The sequence below is a fragment of the Urocampus carinirostris genome, chromosome 6 (assembly GCF_059441175.1).
Source record: "Urocampus carinirostris isolate Australia breed hairy pipefish chromosome 6, RoL_Ucar_1.0, whole genome shotgun sequence".
NCBI lineage: Eukaryota > Metazoa > Chordata > Actinopteri > Syngnathiformes > Syngnathidae > Urocampus > Urocampus carinirostris.
Window position 1 is genome coordinate 34,762,955 of NC_142354.1, and position 18,883 is coordinate 34,781,837.

An 18,883-nucleotide genomic window follows, 5' to 3' on the forward strand; every position below is an offset into this window, starting at 1 on the left:
TAAATGCCTAAAGATGAGTGTAGCATGAGCCTTTTACCTGGAAAACAGGTGAGACCATAGCTTAAAGCCTTACATGGTCCTTTGTCAAATTTAATGACAATTATAAAAACTAAACATTGTAGTTTACACACTTTCTAAGCGTAGGTTTAGGTGTTCCAAAAGTGGCCATTTAGAGACGACAAGTTTTCTACACTACAATATTAGCAAATTTGTATTTTATTTTGGCCAATTCTTTAATACATTGCTGAAAATTTGTAAACGTTTGAATTCTCTTGTAGAAGTCAATTAATGATTGTGCACACTTAAAAATTGTGCGTTAAAATGGATCACTAGTAGCATTACGCACTCTAATTTCAGGGTTTAACGTGAATAATAGGGACATCTTCATATAGACTTATTCAGAATTGTATTGGATAAACAATGTGTCAATCATCATTTGTACTGGTCGGAAGGCAGGTCATTTTTAGCAATACAGACCCGTAAAGACTGATGTGGATTGTACTTTTTGTATGAAATGATCTGCATTTTATGTAGCGCTTTTCAAGTCAATGACTTCCCAAAGCGCTTTACAATGTGCTCCACATTTCCCAATAGCAGCCTTGCAGCCATGTAAGGCGCTAACCTGCTTATTGGGGGTATTAGGGGTTCAGTGTCTTACCCAAGGACACTTCGAAATGTAACACGGACGAGCCGGGATTCGAACTGGGATCCCTTGATCCCAAGACGAGCGCTCTACCTCCTGAGCTACTGCCGCCCCAAATATATACGTATATTTACTAGTCTGTTTATTTGTAATGAAAATTATCGGGCTAAACAGATGGCTAACAACAAAGAATGTCCATCAATGCAGAGATGCTTTAAGGGGATTTTCGTATTATCATTGAATGTGATGGCAGCAAGACGACGTCTTTGGTGAGCTTCCCAGGCTTTATTGTTTTCGGGTATCTTCTTTCAGACTGATTGTGGTGTTTCTGTGGTAGGTATATTTGTAAACGGTCAGTATATCTTGAATCCTAAGTGTAACTTTAAGCATTCTAATTAATGTGTTATGGCCTAATTCAGTGACTGGTGATATCGTACAAAAACGTATTTGCTTCCCAAAACTCATGGCGCGCTGGTGGGCTGGAGGAATGTTTGGTTTTCTTTCAACTGTTTTGGGATTATTTGGGTAGTATTTCCTGCCAACAATACTCTCAAGTATCAACTGATACAACAAAATGTTACCACTAACACATCATTTTCTTTCCTTTCCGTCCAAAAGTGACAAAAAAACAAACAAACCGATAAATCCCAACATAGTATATTTTCTTGGAAATTAAAAAAAATCTATATATTTACTTTTCTCTCCTTCCTGATTGTAAAACAAGTAAATACAAAAGAATAAGGTTGGCAAGGATTCCAGAACTTGCTATCGGTATGCATCCATTCATAGAGTTTGTAGAAACTTTAATAAATGTTTACCTAGGAATTTTTTGGGAGTTAATATAAACCTTTCCATGTTTTATTTAATGAGATTTTAACATTAGATTTTGAGGGCAACAGAACCCTCCTCCCAATCTGCAAATCAAAATTTTGATTTTAATCACCCAGTTTTTATTTCCATTTCATACAGGCTTTTTAGATCTATAGTATTTTACTTGACGATGATGGTTACAAATGCAAATTCAAGAATATTTTTCCATATTGTTTTCAAAATTTAGATTAAAATGTATTTTAAAACTAATTCAGACAAGAAAAAAATGTCGATTAAAGTTACGTGTCGAGACATTAAGCCCACAAATGAAGCATGACTGACTCTCAGCTTTCGGTTATTTTTTACAAAATCCAGAAGAGACTTACCCCAGAGGATGGCAGTCTCTTGCCGTCGGGATTGGGGCGCATGGGCAGAGAACTATAGAGCCTCACGCCTCGATCTGCACCACTGTATCTGCTCTGAGAAAACAAACACACAAAAAACACTACTTATTTGTCAGAAAACAGGATTGATTCAGAGACAGATTGGGATTCAGAAATTGCATCCCTATCAGAACCTCTCAATGGTGCATGCGCTTAGTTCTGTAGTCTCCGGCCAGAGTACAAAGTACCAGCTGTAAGTTTGTTCCCCATCTCTAAATAAACAAATACATCAATTCAAATAATGAATAGTGAATATGATAAAACTTGAAAAAACACTTTCTACCAGTCTATCCATCTTCCTTTACTTGCTTGTCCTATTCAAGGCCAAACACTTGTCTGGTTACTAGTTTTGACCCTTGCAAAAACAGACTATTTTCTGGATTCTGAACAGGGAATATACTTTTTCTGCCTAAGCATGTTCGGATCAACATTAGGGTCACAGGACAGGTAAAAACAAGTGCTGGAACGAGCAGTTTGAGGTTTTCATTACAAAAAGTCAATAAAACTGAATTTTCTGGGCATGTGCACATTCATAATGACTGACAATCATTTATAGAGGAAAGGAGAGGATCATGGGAGTTAGTGGAAAATTCCCAAAGCACACATCATTTGTCCAAACGGAATCCTGCAGGTGGTTGATAAGAACATGGCAGCTGTATAGCGACTAGATAAATTGATATATTGTAATGACAAGTGACTAAAACAAGGCGTAGATAAGTACATTCCAATATATGGATAGATATAAGGTGCCTTGATTACCACTAAATAATTAAAGGTGGGGTGCATAGTTTGAGGTGTCCTTAAAAAGTTTTTAAAAAATTCCGCGCCTATCTGCTTTTATCAAGGCCACATAGCGCATTAGGCCGGACAAAAGGAGGCAGGGGAAGCAGGGGGGTTAATTGGTTGTTTTCATTTATTCTACGATGAAAATGGTGAAAGTAAGAAATGGACTGTTTCAAAAGCAGTCCAAATGCCGACCCAAGCCCCAAAAAAGATGAAAAACTAAGAATTTATTCAAGCGCTTCTGAAAAATACTCATAGGTGCATGTGGCACACAGGCAGGTTGACAGGGGCTGAAATGATGATTTCACCAAAAAAAACATTTTTGAAGTTACAGACACTAACTTTAACTTGATTAAAATAGTGATGTATTTATTTAAAAGGAAAAGGGTATGACTAGAAAACTTACAAAATAATGACCATAGGCAGTGACACATTTCAATATTCTAACAATTAATAAATGTTACGAGAATGATATGTTTATTCTGTTTTTAATATTGAACACCTGCAAAGGAGACTGCATAGGATGCTAGTGCAATATTTTGACAATTATACCTCACAGATGTTTTTTTTTCTATTATGCACTGACAATGCATCATTGTTACTATCAGCCAATAATGTTGCTGTTCTTTGTCTTGCACACCTTTTATGCCCTATCTGCTTTCTGTAACCTAGGATATTTAATAAAAGGAGAGGGCTCAGGGCTCAGCTTTTAGAAGATATTTCAATTTTGACATTTTGGAGGTTTCTTGTACAGTCCTCTCCTGTTCTTCTTTCCAGTTTAAAATCCAGTGATGTATTTTCTCCTTTTTTGTGAGTGCCTACAAAACTATAAACTTATCACCGAAATTAACCTAAAAACCATAGTTGTCCAAATGTAAACTCAATTTATCATGTTTGGATTAGAAAAAAACTGCCAATAACAGCAGAGTTTCTGAATATTTGATTGGATATAATTGGTATCAGACAATACTGTAGGCTGCAAAGTTAGTATTAGATCCGAGGGAGGAAAAGTTTTATCCGAAGATGCCTATTTATTTACAGTATTATTTCCTTATTTTACCTTAAAATAAGTTAAGATAGTTGAAATAATCTCGTTACATCAAAAACTCTTTTTTCTTTAACAGAAAAGCTGCTTACAAATATATCAAATAAAAGAGAAATTAACTGTCAGTGAAAGCTTTTTTTTTGCAGTCTTACGTTTAAGTGAAGTAATCTAACTACAACAGAAAGTGTAATCAAACATTCATTTCAAACAAGCTGTACCATGCTATTGCACGGACGCGGCCTGCTTGTTATTGATACATGCAGTCGTAAAGTGATCGTGAATACGTTCGGTAATTCTTACACGTTGAGAAAAAATACTATGTTTAAAGGGTGAAAAACGGACATACATGTATAACACACACACATGCGTTCGAATTGCCTTCGAGTGAAAAACGAAATCCACACACAAACATAAGCAGCCTGCTCGCTGTATATATTATATGTGCTAAAAACAGATTGCGTTTATGGGCTTGCTGTGAATGTAGAGTGATTACCATGCAATTACGGTGCAGCAAAACCCACAAGCAATGTATTCCAGAGCTTATTTCCCATGCCATGAATGGGAGATAATGGGCAAGGGGATGAAAACAACAGTATGCTATGTGCACTATGCAGTAAACTATTAGTAGTGATGGAATAATGTGCATATTAAATGGATGCTTAGCTAATGGAGCGCAGCCCTCGCATACTACAAGTGAAAATGCAGAAGGGTTGGGCGATAATAGCAATTTTTGGTTTAATCCTATCCTTGTAAATACACGGGTAGTATGTATTGATTGCGATCAAATACTGATACCTTTTGGTTGGAAATGTCATAATCACTGAATAATTGAATACCCCTAACCCCTTAGTAAGTTTATCATAGTTATAGAACAAAAATGTAATACAAATGTTTTATTTTTCATCTAACAACTACTACATTAAACAGTATAGAAAATAAAATACTTCAACTACAACAACTGTTTCAGAACAAAAGTCAAGACAGTCAAACTATCTAGCAATGTAACTAAAATTCAAATATAACAATGTTAATGACAATTACAATCCCTCCAGGGCACAATATTTGGAAAAGAAAGTCAGAAAGTGCAAATAGTGTAAACAATACAATGTAAAAAACCTTAACACTATCAGAAATAAACCACTACTAGTTTATTATAATCATGATGAACACAGCACAAAGATTTAAGGAAATGGAACTGGTTTATTTTTCATTAAATAACTACAATACAAATCTTAAGTATAAATAAAGTACTTGTATTATACAAATGATTCAACAAAAGGTAACAGAATCAACCAAAAATATGCAATGCAAGGAAAACACAAGTAATGTTTGAAAATGTCAACAAGACAACTAAAATGCTAAATCTATTTCACCCTGGTCATCCTGAAAGGAGGATTACCACTTGTGAGGCCCCTTCTCAAGGTTTCTTTTTTCCTCACGCTGAGGTTTTGAGTTTTTCCTTGCCCGCATGTTAGTTTAAGATCAGGTAATTGTGTCATTGTAATCCTGTGCAGTCCTTTGAGACATTTTTGTGATTAAGGGCTATATCAATAAATGTTACTTGACTTAAAATAACTTACATTGAACAATAATATGAAAATAAAGTCAGTAGTGGAAATAAAGGTTAAACACATTTGGATCCAATTTGTAATAATGTATGTATAATTTTACAATCTACAAACAACATTAAAATAGTACTACTAAAAATTGTAAGATGGGATTGATCCCAGGACAATAGTCTGAATCTGATCCAAAAACATGCTCAGTATCGATAATATTGATATTTGGATCAATCCATCCACCCTTAACATGCCGTACTAAAATGGGAGATTATGATTCCCGAGTGTTTTTTTTTCGGATACAATGTTGTTAGCATGTAGAAAATTGTTGACGATTTCTTTTAATTTCACCATCGATTCACGCAATTTCGTTCTAAGTAATGGTTCTTCTCATTACAAATAATTCCTCCAAGCCATAAGCAGTATAAGATTTTTACAATTCCAACAACGTCTTAGCCTGGCACTTTAAAGCCGTTAGGCACAGTTGAGGGATATAGTTACCTGTAACGTTAGCTATTTCACGTAATAGTACGCGGGGCGCAGATGTGCTGCACCTAATACAAAACATGTGTTTTCTTTAGGCTACATTCTTCCTGGCATAGCAAAAAAAAAAGAAAAAAAACTCACACACATCCCATCACACTGATGAGAGGAATGTGCTGCCCCAGACGAGGGGAAATCCCATCACTCAGCGATTGTATGTATACATGCTGTGTGTATACATTATGGAGAGCGCTTTGTATGTACAGTACATACTTAGTGATGCATGGCCAATGAATGACATGAAGTAGGAGTGGAAAACACTGCTGATATTTAAGAAACTAAATCGCATTACCCTGTGAGTCTGGGTGAATAGTGCAGTAGTTATAGACATCCGAACATATGGTGTATGTACATAAAGACAAGCACTCAATTACAGTCTAAATGCAATTACTATTTACAGTGGTGTTATAAGTTCAATGTATCCAAATGTTATGATATAAAACATACTGTACATGACCAACATAGTATGTTAGGAAGTGTGCTAAAGAGGCAAAAGTTTTCCATCATGTATACCATTAAAGCCAGGGTTGGGTAGGGTTACTTTAACTTGATTACTTTCAATGACTTTTGGATTACTCCAATACCAAATATGCTAATAAAAGACAAAAGAAACTAATAAAATTACTAAATTTTGTGCAGGCTTGGGGAGTAACGGAATACATGGAACGGCAAAAATGATGTTGGCAAGCTGTTTGGATTTATTTTCATTTTGTTTCTGTCGCATTTTATGTTCGTTTTGCCGGAGATCAAATAGATCAAAGCCAGGAGAGAAAGCTTACCACGTGTTGTGAGTCATAATTTTATTCATATTTAGTTTCTTTTGTCTTTTATTAGCATATTTGGTATTGGAGCAATCCAAAAGTAATTGAAAGTAATCAAGTTAAAGTAACCCTACCCTACCCAACCCTGATTAAAGCATACAGGACACTATTGTGTTACAGTTTGAACAGGAAGTCATTACGAAAAGACGTCCTGCCTCCTCCATAATCTTTCACTTTAAGTGCATTAACAAGATGGCAAAGAGTAACAGTGCATATGGAAGACTTATACATTTTATTATCGAGTCGGCTTGCATTTTGAACAAGTATTGCAGCGGAGCTACTGTGAAAAAAACCTTGCTGTGTACCGGTGATGGAATTTTGTCATTTCCGCTATTGCCATCTTCAGGTCTGGAGTTGAATAGCACAGTTTGTTTGTATGTAGCAATATGATTTGTTGACGAATGTTGACGTTAGTCCGCTTGCATTGATGTCAAAAGTGTTGGATGTCCTGATTTTCAAGTTCCATTAGACAAGATATATTTAAAAAGGAATAGCGAACTGAACTTACAGTACCTAGCTAGCTAACTAACAAGCTTCATAACTGCCTCTAATCACATCAATGTCAAAGAATAATCTATTAGTTTGTTGGTTGGTCATTTGGAAGCTAACCAGTTAGTTCCAGTAGTTCAGAACTAATTACCTGCGTAAGGTGCCATTTTTGGACAGCCTCCAGTTGAACTGCGCCTCCAGTTGAACTGGGCAGGAATCTATCTTTCTGTCACCAAGAGTTTTTAATTGAGTACAGGGTTTCATTTTTTTGTTATTTCACTTCTGCTAGAATAGTATAAAATACATGTTCTTGAGTGTTTGAGTGTCGGTTAAAATATCATGAATCTCTAAAATGGTACAAATAATTCTCTTAAAATGTCATACAGCTAAACCACAAAATAAGAGATTGATTATCATCCATTTTCTTTATAAAACTAAACACTGATGTGGTGTGAGACGATCTTGATAAAAGTATTACAATCATGCCTTCAGATTATTTCGTCGATCGATTATTTGTACAAATAATCTATTGACCCCTTAATTTGTTACACTTGGATAACTATATTAAACCAAAGACAAAAACAAAATGTATAGAAAACAGTCATATTTACGTATGTATTTTTTTATCCTCATGATGTCCGTGCGTTTAGTGACAGTTAAGATTGCCATGCCTGAGGTAAAAAACACTAATCTGTGACAACTATTCCCACCTAAACAACTGCAGTCAAATATCAGAATCTTGTAAATTGATTTGTATTATAGATCCATATTTTGTAATGAGCCTTAAAGCTGGTTCTAGAATGACCATCTTACGGAATGGAGTATAATGGGTTTTTAAATTGATGATAAAAATAATTTAAAAAAAAATAGTTTGCTAAGGGGTCCATCAGGACAGTGTAGAGGTAAAATCTTAAGCTGAAGCTCGAGTCCGAGCCTAACTCAACTCGAATTTCTGCCTGGGTCGGGCCTTAAATGTTAATCATTACGTTAGGGTCAGGCTTCCTTTTCACTGACTTTTTTTTCTCATAATTATCCATCTGTCATTGTTCTTATTTGTCTCTGTGCCTCTTTCTCTTTCACTGTCACTGTAGATTCTTAGAGACGTACTCCTGCTTTGGTATATAGCTCAATTTTCAACACGTCAAAATGACAAAGGGCCTGAAAATTGTATTCGTCAACTCTTAGAAGTATCCGTCAATGATGAAAAATTGTCAGTTAATGTAGCCTCTGGAAACCCAGAAATATAAAAGCTGTATATGTTTATACAGTCATGTCTAACTTAGATTTTGTTTCAAAAGACAGGCTATAATTTGTTATCATAAATCACCTCTTTCATGATGAGGTGTTTGAGTTTTTCCTTGCCCTGATGTTGGCTCCAGATCTGGGGATGGTGTAATGTTAGTCTGAAAAAATAGTCTGTGTATAAACCAGTGAAGCCCTTTGAGACTCTTTGTGATTAAGGGCTATACAAATAAAAATGACTTGACTTGACCGCTAATCTCTATGAGTCCTCACAAATAAAATATAGATTTTTGTGTGGCTTCGGGCTCCGTCCTGCAAATCAGGGTTAATCTGCCGGGCTCGTGCTGTGTCCGGCTAAACTGTTTTAGGCCCAATCTTACCTCTAGGCGAGTGACCCCAATAATTCAGCAAAAACACGTAGTGGTGCAAAACTTTACAATTGAAATCTTGTTTTGTTACGTGCTTTTGTGCCACGAACTCAACTTGAGCGGAACCAATGGCCACTTTTGGAAGTGAATTTGCCGAGTGTGTCCCACACAGCCCAGAGAAAAGAAGACAGACTTTTTCCATTTTCACTCATGTGCGGTGTTGAAAACCGCTCGTCTCTTTTTCACGAGGCGGTTTGCCGTCGACAAAACGACACGCCGTTACGACAACGCCACAACTGCCCAGCGCAGCCAAACAAAACCTCGGCCGCCAAATGACAACAGATGGATGCCAGGAGATTTAGACGTTTCTTCTTTTTTAACTACCTGCAGCATCTGGAGGGAATGAATCTTGGGAAAACGACTTGAATAGGAAATCCTGTGACTGTAATGTTATCTCGTTTCCTTCAACACATCGCGCACCATCTGCATGCCGTCATACCGATTTTTTGTGTGATGGCAAGAAACGTTGGCGATATAATGTTCTGAAAGTAACAACTGCTACACTTAAATTTAGGGATTGGCAAAAATTTTAACTTAAAAAAATCATCTGAGGGGCGGGGCCACAAGGAAAAAAAATGATAGGTTAATTGGATTTTTTGTATCTTCCAATACAGAGTCTGGAAGACAATACCTCAGGAATATAAGAAAAAAAAAAGATCAAATGGGCTTATTAAATTATTTTGAAATAAATTTATGAATATGCATGCAGACATCTATATTTACATGTTATATTTCCTCCTAAATTATTTTATAAATAAAATATCAGTAAAGTAATATATGCCCTGCGACTGGCTGGCAACCGGTTCAGGGTGTCCCCTGCCCACTGCCCGAAGATAGCTGGGATGGGCTCCAGCACCCCCGCGACCCTACTAAGGATAAGCGGTGCAGATAATGGATGGATGGATGGATAAAGTAATATAAATCCATTTTTAAGCGCTAAATTTTCATACATTTTAAAACTTAACTTGCAATACGGACAAATAAAAAAGTGTTTTTGTTGCATGAAGGTATCTTCAAAAGAATAATTAAGAAAAAATAGCACGTACATAAAATGTAGCCAGCTATTTGCACAAAGGGTAAGATCTTGGGCCCGGGCCCGAACCCAACCTACATTTCAGGCCAGAATCATTGGATCAGGCTGGTCCAGTTTCTCTCGTGTTTTTTTTCCCTTCGTGGAGGATCAACACAGCATGCACTTACTTTTACTCGAATCTGAATCTGAAATAATTATTTAGATAAAAAATGGTTACCAAACTATCAGTTAAACTCGAAATTACTAAATCCAAAAAGAAGTGTTTCTCGTCGATGTTGGGGTAAAAGGCGCGCGGCTTCCTCCTTCCACTTCCGCCACGTCAGATGTCATTACTGCTTCTTGCCAACAGCTTACAAGCTTAACATACTTTCTTTCTACTTTTTGGACAAATTTTTCACTATTTTCAGCTTGTTATCTGCAGAATATGATTTTCTTTTCGGTGCCATTTTGTTGGGTTTCACTTTCGTCCACTGCACAGCGCCAAACTGTTCATCTAGGCCCTGCACTTGCAGTGCACACTTGACTTGAGGGACTCGGCCCAAAGTAAACCCCAAGTTGCATAGTTCAGCCGAAACGCACGGTTCAGCACTGATCTACACATGGCCGGAGTAACACTTTTTACTTCGGCAGCAAATAAAAACTTCGGGTTTATTTCTTGCTCAAATCAACTTAATCCGTCGGGTTCTGGCGGGTTCGGGTTTATACACCCGCGACTTGGGTCGAGTCGGGCAAATTTTTTAAGCCCCATCTTTCCTTTGATTTGCACATTGGCTTTGAGCGCAGTCCACGGGAGTGGCACAACATTCTAATTGTGAGTGCATTTCGACCATTATACATGGTGTCCCAAAAAAGGTATACAAAATGCAGCTGATAACTCAATTATCAGTTTTTTCTTTATAGAATGAACCCTTTGGACTGAGTGATGGCGGCAAGACATAACTGTGAGGAAAGGAAATGCATTCTAAAATGTTACTGGAAGTATAAAAACGCATTAAGTGCAAAAAACTGCTGGGAGGTTACCAAAGAACCACCAGCAGGAGTTACCAATTGAATTGGAGATCATTTAAAAGCTCATGGTACTGTTCAGGGCGTGACTTGCTGTTATATCGGAAAATAATTGGAATATATCAATGAAATACATAGAGATCTTTATGCAATATCCATGTACTATACTATTTCCTCACATTTAGTCTGTTTAAGAATTTGGGGGTACCTTTAAAAGTCCCAGCTCGTCTGAATAACAAACTAACATATGCACACGGACATGTCGGGATAATTTCTCTATAATATTGTCTCGCGTTACTGCTAAAGGACTGACTTAGTAATTCTCATTGCGAATAAAAAGTGAGAGAGCAACATGACAGTGTGATGGAGAGGAGGATAACAAGCCAGAGGAAGAGACGACAAGGAGGAGGACGAGCTGATGTGCTGACGACAGCCACTTGATTCAGTTTCAGAGAAGTCTGTTACGCCGCTTTGAATTAAAGACTCCAATTGTGAGATTTGTCGGCAGCCCTGAGCTCAGCTCAATTCTCTCCGCTCTTTCTGTGCGCGGCACAGCTTTCATATGCTTGCATATATTCTAACGCAGTATGCGCGGATGTAAAACATAAATAATAATGTGTGAACTATAGGTGGGGTGAGCCGTTTAAGGTGTCCTTGAAAAGTTGAAGGTTAAATATTTTCTCTATTAAGTATGTATTAACAACGCCCAACGAAGTTCAAAGAGCCCTGATGCTTTATTTTCCTATCTGTTTTCATCGTACGTTTAGCGAAGCTGTCCGAGGCGGAACATATTATAAGCGAGGATAGTGCTGGAGAGTTGACGTCATGCAAGCTCCGCGTTTTTCATTTTTTTATTTGTAAAAGAAGCAAGAAATGATGAAAGTAGTAAGAAGCATACTTCAAGTAGGGTCCAAACGCCAACCAAAAACCCCAAAGAAGATAAAAAAGAAGAGTTTATTTGAGCGCTTCTCAGAAATGCCCATACTTGCAAGAGCATCATAGATGAGCTAAGGCTGCAATCATGACTTTAAGCAAAGATATGGCGGCAGAGAGTAATAACGTTCCAAAATCCATACAGCTTATTTGTTTTTCAAAGAGAGACTTGTGGAGTATGTGTTGCATGATTTACAAGTTTTATGAAACAGCAGTTAGCAGAAGGACAACAAAAACTCAATGGAAATAGTAGTTTCATATTTTAAGAGAAAGGTTTTTTTTTTTTAATTACTCTTGTTAAAAAAATTGTACAGAACTAATTACTCTTATTTTTAGCTTTTTGCTACAAATCATGTGGAAAAAAACCTTTATCTATTTTTTTAATGTTTTATTTTATGCCTTTTTACATTAAAATAAATGTGGAAAAACTGTAAACATTGTAATCATTCCATAAAAACAAATGACCAAAAAAACAAAAAAAAAACCCAAGATACTTATTTTTACACACCGGCTACAATATCTCACATTTTGTCTTAATAACACTTAATCTTAATCCTAAAACCTTGTTTCAGCTAAACACAAATGTTTTAGAAAATTAGAACCATAAGAGAAACATAATATTCAAATGTACTGTATTTGTAGCATTTAAATAAAATGTAATTTAAAGAGGGAAAAGGGTGTAGTTTTATAGATTTAAATGATCTAGAAAGAGTTTCTCTTGATTTGGAAATATTTCTAATTAATTTTATTATATATATGTATATATATTCCAGTCTCCAGGTTTATTTTGTTTTCTCCTCGGATCCTTTGCATCATGAGGTTAATATTTTCCAAGCAATATATAAGGTGGCAATTACATATTCCGAGAATAGTTTTGCTCCAATGGCGCACAGCCATTTTAGTTTACTCTCATAACATTTCCTTTAATCTCTACAATGTCATCACAAAATTAAAAACATTTTCGTACCTTGCAAAAATTGTGTTAGTCTCATGGTGGCTTTATTTTTTTTTCAAATGATGAGAAACAAATCAATCAATTGCAGTGGAACCTCAGTTCTCGACCATAATCCGTTCCAGAACCCTGTTCGAAAACCGATTTGGTCGATCACGGAAAATCGTTTTTCCCATTAAAAGTAATGTAAAATCGTTTTAATCCGTTCCAACACCCTGAATATTTAGATAGAACGAAAACATGAAGCTAACCCAGGCTAATCCTATGTTCGTTTAAGCGTAATCTTTTGTACGGACATGAACGTGTAAAAAAATTTCTAAAAAAAGGATTATGAATAGGATTTCTTACCTTTGTGGTGGACGGTGGGGAGAGAAAAATCATCAAAAGTTTCTCAACCTCTTCCAACACTTGCGGCAGTTGCTTGCTTATAGCGCTAACTTCCTTAGCCGCATCACTCCATTTCACATTCTTTACTATCGTACTGATAGTAGACTTAGCCATGCTGTATTCACTAGCAAGATCGGAAATTGGTACACCTCTTTCATATTTAGCTATTATGTCTTTCTTAAAGGCAATAGTTTTATGAACAATTGTCTTTTTTCACCTGTCCTGCTTGCACCGACCTTCTTCGGAGGCATAATTAGGGGCTAAAACACCCGTACGCCGCTCAGCATCGCACCCTAGCGTACCGGCGTTCGAACTCCGATTTTTTGACCGAACAGCGAAGCAAGAATTTCTCAAAATTTTTGGTCGAACACCGATTTGTCCGAACTGAGACAAAACCGAGGTTCCACTGTATATGGAATTGAGTGACTATTCATTGTCTGTTGCAGCGAAGGTGAAAAAATTAGTTGTTTTATTCAACTAGTTTACAGTCTCAAAATTCAAATGGGACGTTCCCTTCTGCCAGGGTACCAACTTTTCTAAAATATATCTAAATCTGTATAACGTACAGACAAAACGGTTTTGTGTGATATTCGACACAAGACGGCTGATATAGTCGATTCCTGAAGGAGCACTTATGCTTTTCCTCCATCCATTTGAATTTCTCATTCTTTCTGCTCGGCCATGTTTCTCCCCATCTTGAGTGCCTAGTCCTAATTAGAATCCTCCTCCCGTGCGGCCAACTGAAATTGAATTGCCTATCATTTGCATAATGATACCTCAATGGGGCGATAGATGATGAAATGTAGCAATCACTTAAGAGAGTGGCCAAGGCCTAGGTAGGCGGTGAGTGGTCACTGCTGAGAATAAAATAGTGGCAGAAAATGGTGAAAAAGTGAGCAATAAATGTCTTCACACAGATTTATTCCTATTCCTTTTTATTTGACTAACTCAACCAGTCGAGTACTGAAACGGGGTCTAAACTGTGCTCTCTACTCAACAATTTTTTTAAAAAATGTATAGAGATGCGTAGTATTGTTTGTTACGTAGCGAGATGTATACAAAAATAATTGTTGAAAGGGTACACTAGCACTAGGCGGTTGATGGATACCATCTAAAGGTTGGTGTACGCATTAACTTCTATTTCTTTTACTGCGTGGCTCTAAATTCAATTGTATAATATACTAGAATTTGAAACTACATATGAAATGAAATGAAATGATCTGCATTTATATAGCGCTTTTCAAGTCAAGACTTCCCAAAGCGCTTTACAAAGCGCTTCACATTTCCCAATAGCCGGCCATGCAGCCATGTAAGGCGCTAACCTGCTTATTGGGGGTAATAGGCGTTCAGTGTCTTACCCAAGGACACTTCGACATGTAACACGGAGGAGCCGGGATTCGAACTGCGATCTCTTGATCCTTACCTCCTGAGCCACTGCCGCCCGTTTGATGAGAAACAAATCAATCAATTATATGGAATTGAGTGACTATTCATTGTCTGTTACAGCGAAGGTGAAAAAATTAGTTGTTTTATTCAACATACCGAACAGACTCCGCCCTACTTATGTACGAGAGGTTCCGGACGATCGTTCGTAAGTTGAATTTGTTCGCAAGTTGCTTCAGTGCTATATTTTGTATGTATTGTATGTTTAAGGTTTATATAAGTATGTTTAAGGCTTGTACAAGTAAACTGTATTGTTTTGAAACTGAAAAAAAATAGTTTGCTCTGTAATTTAGCTGTTAGCCCGGCCCGCTTCGGCTAAAGGCTAACCCCTCGACGAAGCGGGCCGGGCTAACAGCTAGGCTAAAGGCTAACCCCTCTAACATTCGCTCTCTGGACAATAAACTGGACCATTTAACAACTGGAAGAGGCATCGAACCGCGAGATGACGAACTAATGCGCTAAAATTCTGACGAAGACATGGTTAATCTTATCTATCCCGGCTGACGTTCTAAGAAACTGTGCGGGTCAGATGTATCGACATTTCGTTCTGTATACACGTGTACACGAATGACAATAAAGTAAATCTGAATCTGAATTTTACAAAGCACGCTGAATGATAAAGCATAGTACTGAAAAACAAAGCTACACATTAGGCGTTGTCATTCTGTGGTCTGTGAAGCCCTTTGAGACTCCTTGTGATTAAAGGCATCATAAATAAACACGACTTGACTATAAAGATAAATAAAGTTAAGTTTGGACGAGTTAGGTGACTTCCTCCTACGTGGTAAAAACAACGAAAAAAAAGCGAGCAACCTTTTTCTCAACCGCATCAAGCTTTCTTATACCAATTTCATTTCATATGGAACGGCTCCCCTCTTCTTTACACTTTACACCAGCCATATCGAATGGATGCCCGAGATATTAAACAATAAAAACGTCAAAACTCCTAGTGTGCTAGAGATACAGTGCAGCATGTTTACAAACGAACTAGGAAGTAGAAGCTGGATTTCTTCTTCGAGGTGTATGGTGGGTGACAGCGCCACACGGCAGTAGCCGCGGAAAGAAGCACTACAGTCCGGTCCTGTACTCGGAAAAAGGTGCACACAATCCAAAACCTAAGTTACAGCAATGTCCGTATATTTTTTGACATCCCCAAAAAATATTCGTACCTACCGTTTTGCGTAAGTCGAATGGTCGTAAGTAAGGGAGTGTCTGTAGTTACTTTCAGAATAACGCACTACTTTTTGGCATTAGTAGTCTGAAGGTAACTGAGTTAGTTTTCAAATGAAGTAACTAGTAACTGTAACTCGTGACTGTTTTTCAGTAAGATTACCAACACTGCTGTCTACCCAACCATTTTTAGAGCAATTTCAAAACGAGTATCGGAATACAAAAAACTCTATAAACGGAAAAACTACAATTTTGAGTTATTTGCACCTAGCATCTTTAGAAACACAGATTTCAAAACAGAATAGCTTGTGGAACTTTCCATGCATGTTTTTTCACTTTTTAAATGTAATTGGATTAGGCTAAAACTGATTAATGTCTTGAAAATAATTTATTTATGGGAGCGATACTGATGGCCTTGCATTTTTCGGCAACCATGTTAAATGCTCTGAATTGATACTTGTTTGCTTCAGTGCAACTGGTTGACAGTGAATGTTTTGGCAGTTCCAAGACTTCCTGTGAAAGCAATGACTCACCTCCCTTTTGAAACTTTTATTATGTTTCTCTTTAAATGAGTATAGAAAAAAAAAACGCTCGAGTCCACAATACATGTCGGTCAGAAACAGTTTGTCAGGTTTGACAGCTGAAAGGAAAATCTAAATTTCATCCTCTAAACCAGCAAAATTTCAAAAATGGTTTTGTTTTTTTAACATTTTCACAATTTTTAATTATTGTAGCGCTTTGAATAGCCACTCTATCTTAACATCCTCCATTTGAGTTATCGATTAGATCTGTCAAACTAATGGCTGCAGGTCAAATGTGTCCCGCCGCATTATTTTCTGTGGCCCGTGAGAGCTTTAAATATCTGAAGGTCTAAAAATAAAGGGGTCAAAAGACTGCTTTGACCAAAAACTAATTCCCCCCCAATACCAGTTGACTACGATATCCGCAAATTGACGGCTCAGCATTTCCATATTGAAATAAATGATCCGAAAAAAGTCCAAGAATATTTTGTTATTTTGATTTGAATTCTGCATCTTGTTATACAGTGATACCTCTATATTTGAGATTAATTTGTTCCAAGATCATGCTCATATGTAGGATCCCCTGTATCTCGAGCAAATGTTCCCGATACGAAATAACTGACAAACCAATTAATGTGTTACTGGCCTAAAACCATACTTGCTGGTAAAGTTGCAATGTTCCCTGTAATTTTCCACGGGTCTGAGCGTGCACACAAAGTCGGTAAGCAACGCTTAAAACAACAGTGAGCAACAGCAATCCCAAGTGTGGCAAGATAATTCATTATCAAACATGTCCAAAACTTGACATCAAGTTACATTTTGCTGAGTTTCCGGCAATGCAAAATTATTTTTCTCTTTTGAATGAATTGACTCATGTACTATTGCAAAGGTTGTACGGCCTACAAACGTCGTTTGTTCTTACAATTCTTTCACAAGATATCCATTTCTTTTTATTTCCTGATATATTTTGTCGCATAATATTAACATTTTTGAGGGCTTATTTAGTCGGTTTTAAGATACAGAACTGTACTTAATCACATTTTTAGTGGAAGTACAATGTTGGCAACAAGATTCACTTCGTATAATTAGAAATTATTTGAATGCAACACAAACTTTTTCTTCTTTTTTCGAGGTGTTTTTTTCTACTTTTTTAAAATTCCTTTAAAAAAAATCTCATTGTGTTTATTTTTATTGTTACTTTTTTTCTTTTTGTTCTCTATTTACTTTTTTCCTACATTTCTTTCTTTTCTTTTTTTCTGTTTTTTTTTAAATATTTCCTTTTTTTCTCTTCCTTTTGTTACTTTTTTCCTCAGCTTTTCACTACTTTTTTGGGCTATTTTTTTCTTTTTTGTTCTATTCCCCCCTTCCTTCAATTTATTTTACGCATAATTTTACATAATATTTGGTCATGTTGGAATTAAAGAAGCAAAAACAACCCAAAGAGCCGTTTAGGACCCGAAAGAGCCGGTTCCTTTTAATGAGCCGAGCCGAAGAAGCCGGTTCTCGACAAACTCTACTAACTTTACTCAACTTTGTTCTACTTCGACTCGACTTCAAAATACCGCATTTAGGACACAACGTCAGGGAAACCCGTGTATTTTTACCTTCATGCACTGTAACTTTGACTTAAGTCGCTTCTTAATTAGTAATTTTGAGCCCTCATTTTTGTGCGCTGGCTAGATTTTCTTGTGCGCTGAGAATGTGCGAGCAGTGCGCAATTGCGCATGCGCGCAGCTTAGAGGGAACACAGTCCCTTTGGTCCTAGTAAGTGGACCTGAAAATACAATTCAAATACTCTTGTGGCTTCACTCAAATCAGTGTATCGAATCCCTCAATCGTGTCTTCCTGTGTCAATGTCCACACGCATGACGAACGATCATATGTGGCATGTTGCAGTTAGCCGACCCAGACAGGAGGGAGTTAAGTCCCTTATCTCTGCTCCCCAGAAGAAATTCCGACTTGAAGCCTTAGTGTGCTGGTTTCCTGCCTACTTGCCCAATGCCCTATTTATACTCGATGAAGTTCTAGAATACCACAAGCAGCTTTTTCCCTTGTCACCAACATGCTTCCGGCCATTCTCCCATTGACATTTTCTCCTCTGGCCAAAGTTGGTCCCCCACTTTGCGGGTTATGACCTTTCTAGTTGAGATCAGGGGGTGCCAATATTCAAATCTTTCCGAAGCAGAGCAGTCTGCATGCCTGTTGTTACGTTTTGACCTGAATAGGTCGTCTAAAGTCAGAAAAAGCGTATTGTTCAACCTATAATAAATAAATTTGTATATATATATATATATATATATATATATATATATATATATATATATATATATATATATATATATATATATATATATATATATATATATATATATATATTTACTGATATATCACTCTCTTGAAACCTAATTTTCACGGCAAATCCTCAAAATAATTTACTTATGAAACATAATTTTAGCAATGGGCTTTTGGAATTGTATTTTTTTAACTCTGAAACTGATTTACAATCGTGATTAAAAATAAGACAAATCATACATTGTACTTGAATTGAGGAAAACAATCTGTCGTTTTAGATAATTTTGCTTATCTAACGTTAGGGTCTGGTGCACCTCCGTCCACAAGGGGGTGCCTTATGA

General features: G+C 36.8%; 1 protein-coding gene across 2 annotated transcripts in view; it reads right to left on the minus strand.

Moving 5' to 3' along the window:
* The window catches only part of tox2 (TOX high mobility group box family member 2), a 205,622-nt gene that overhangs the window by 145,642 nt on the left and 41,097 nt on the right, over positions 1–18,883 (minus strand). For both annotated transcript variants that reach the window (XM_088338842.1, XM_088338843.1), the window contains exon 2: positions 1,840–1,932. In XM_088338842.1, coding sequence (XP_088194968.1) covers positions 1,840–1,932 — 93 coding nt within the window. The remainder of the gene's footprint in view (positions 1–1,839; positions 1,933–18,883) is intronic.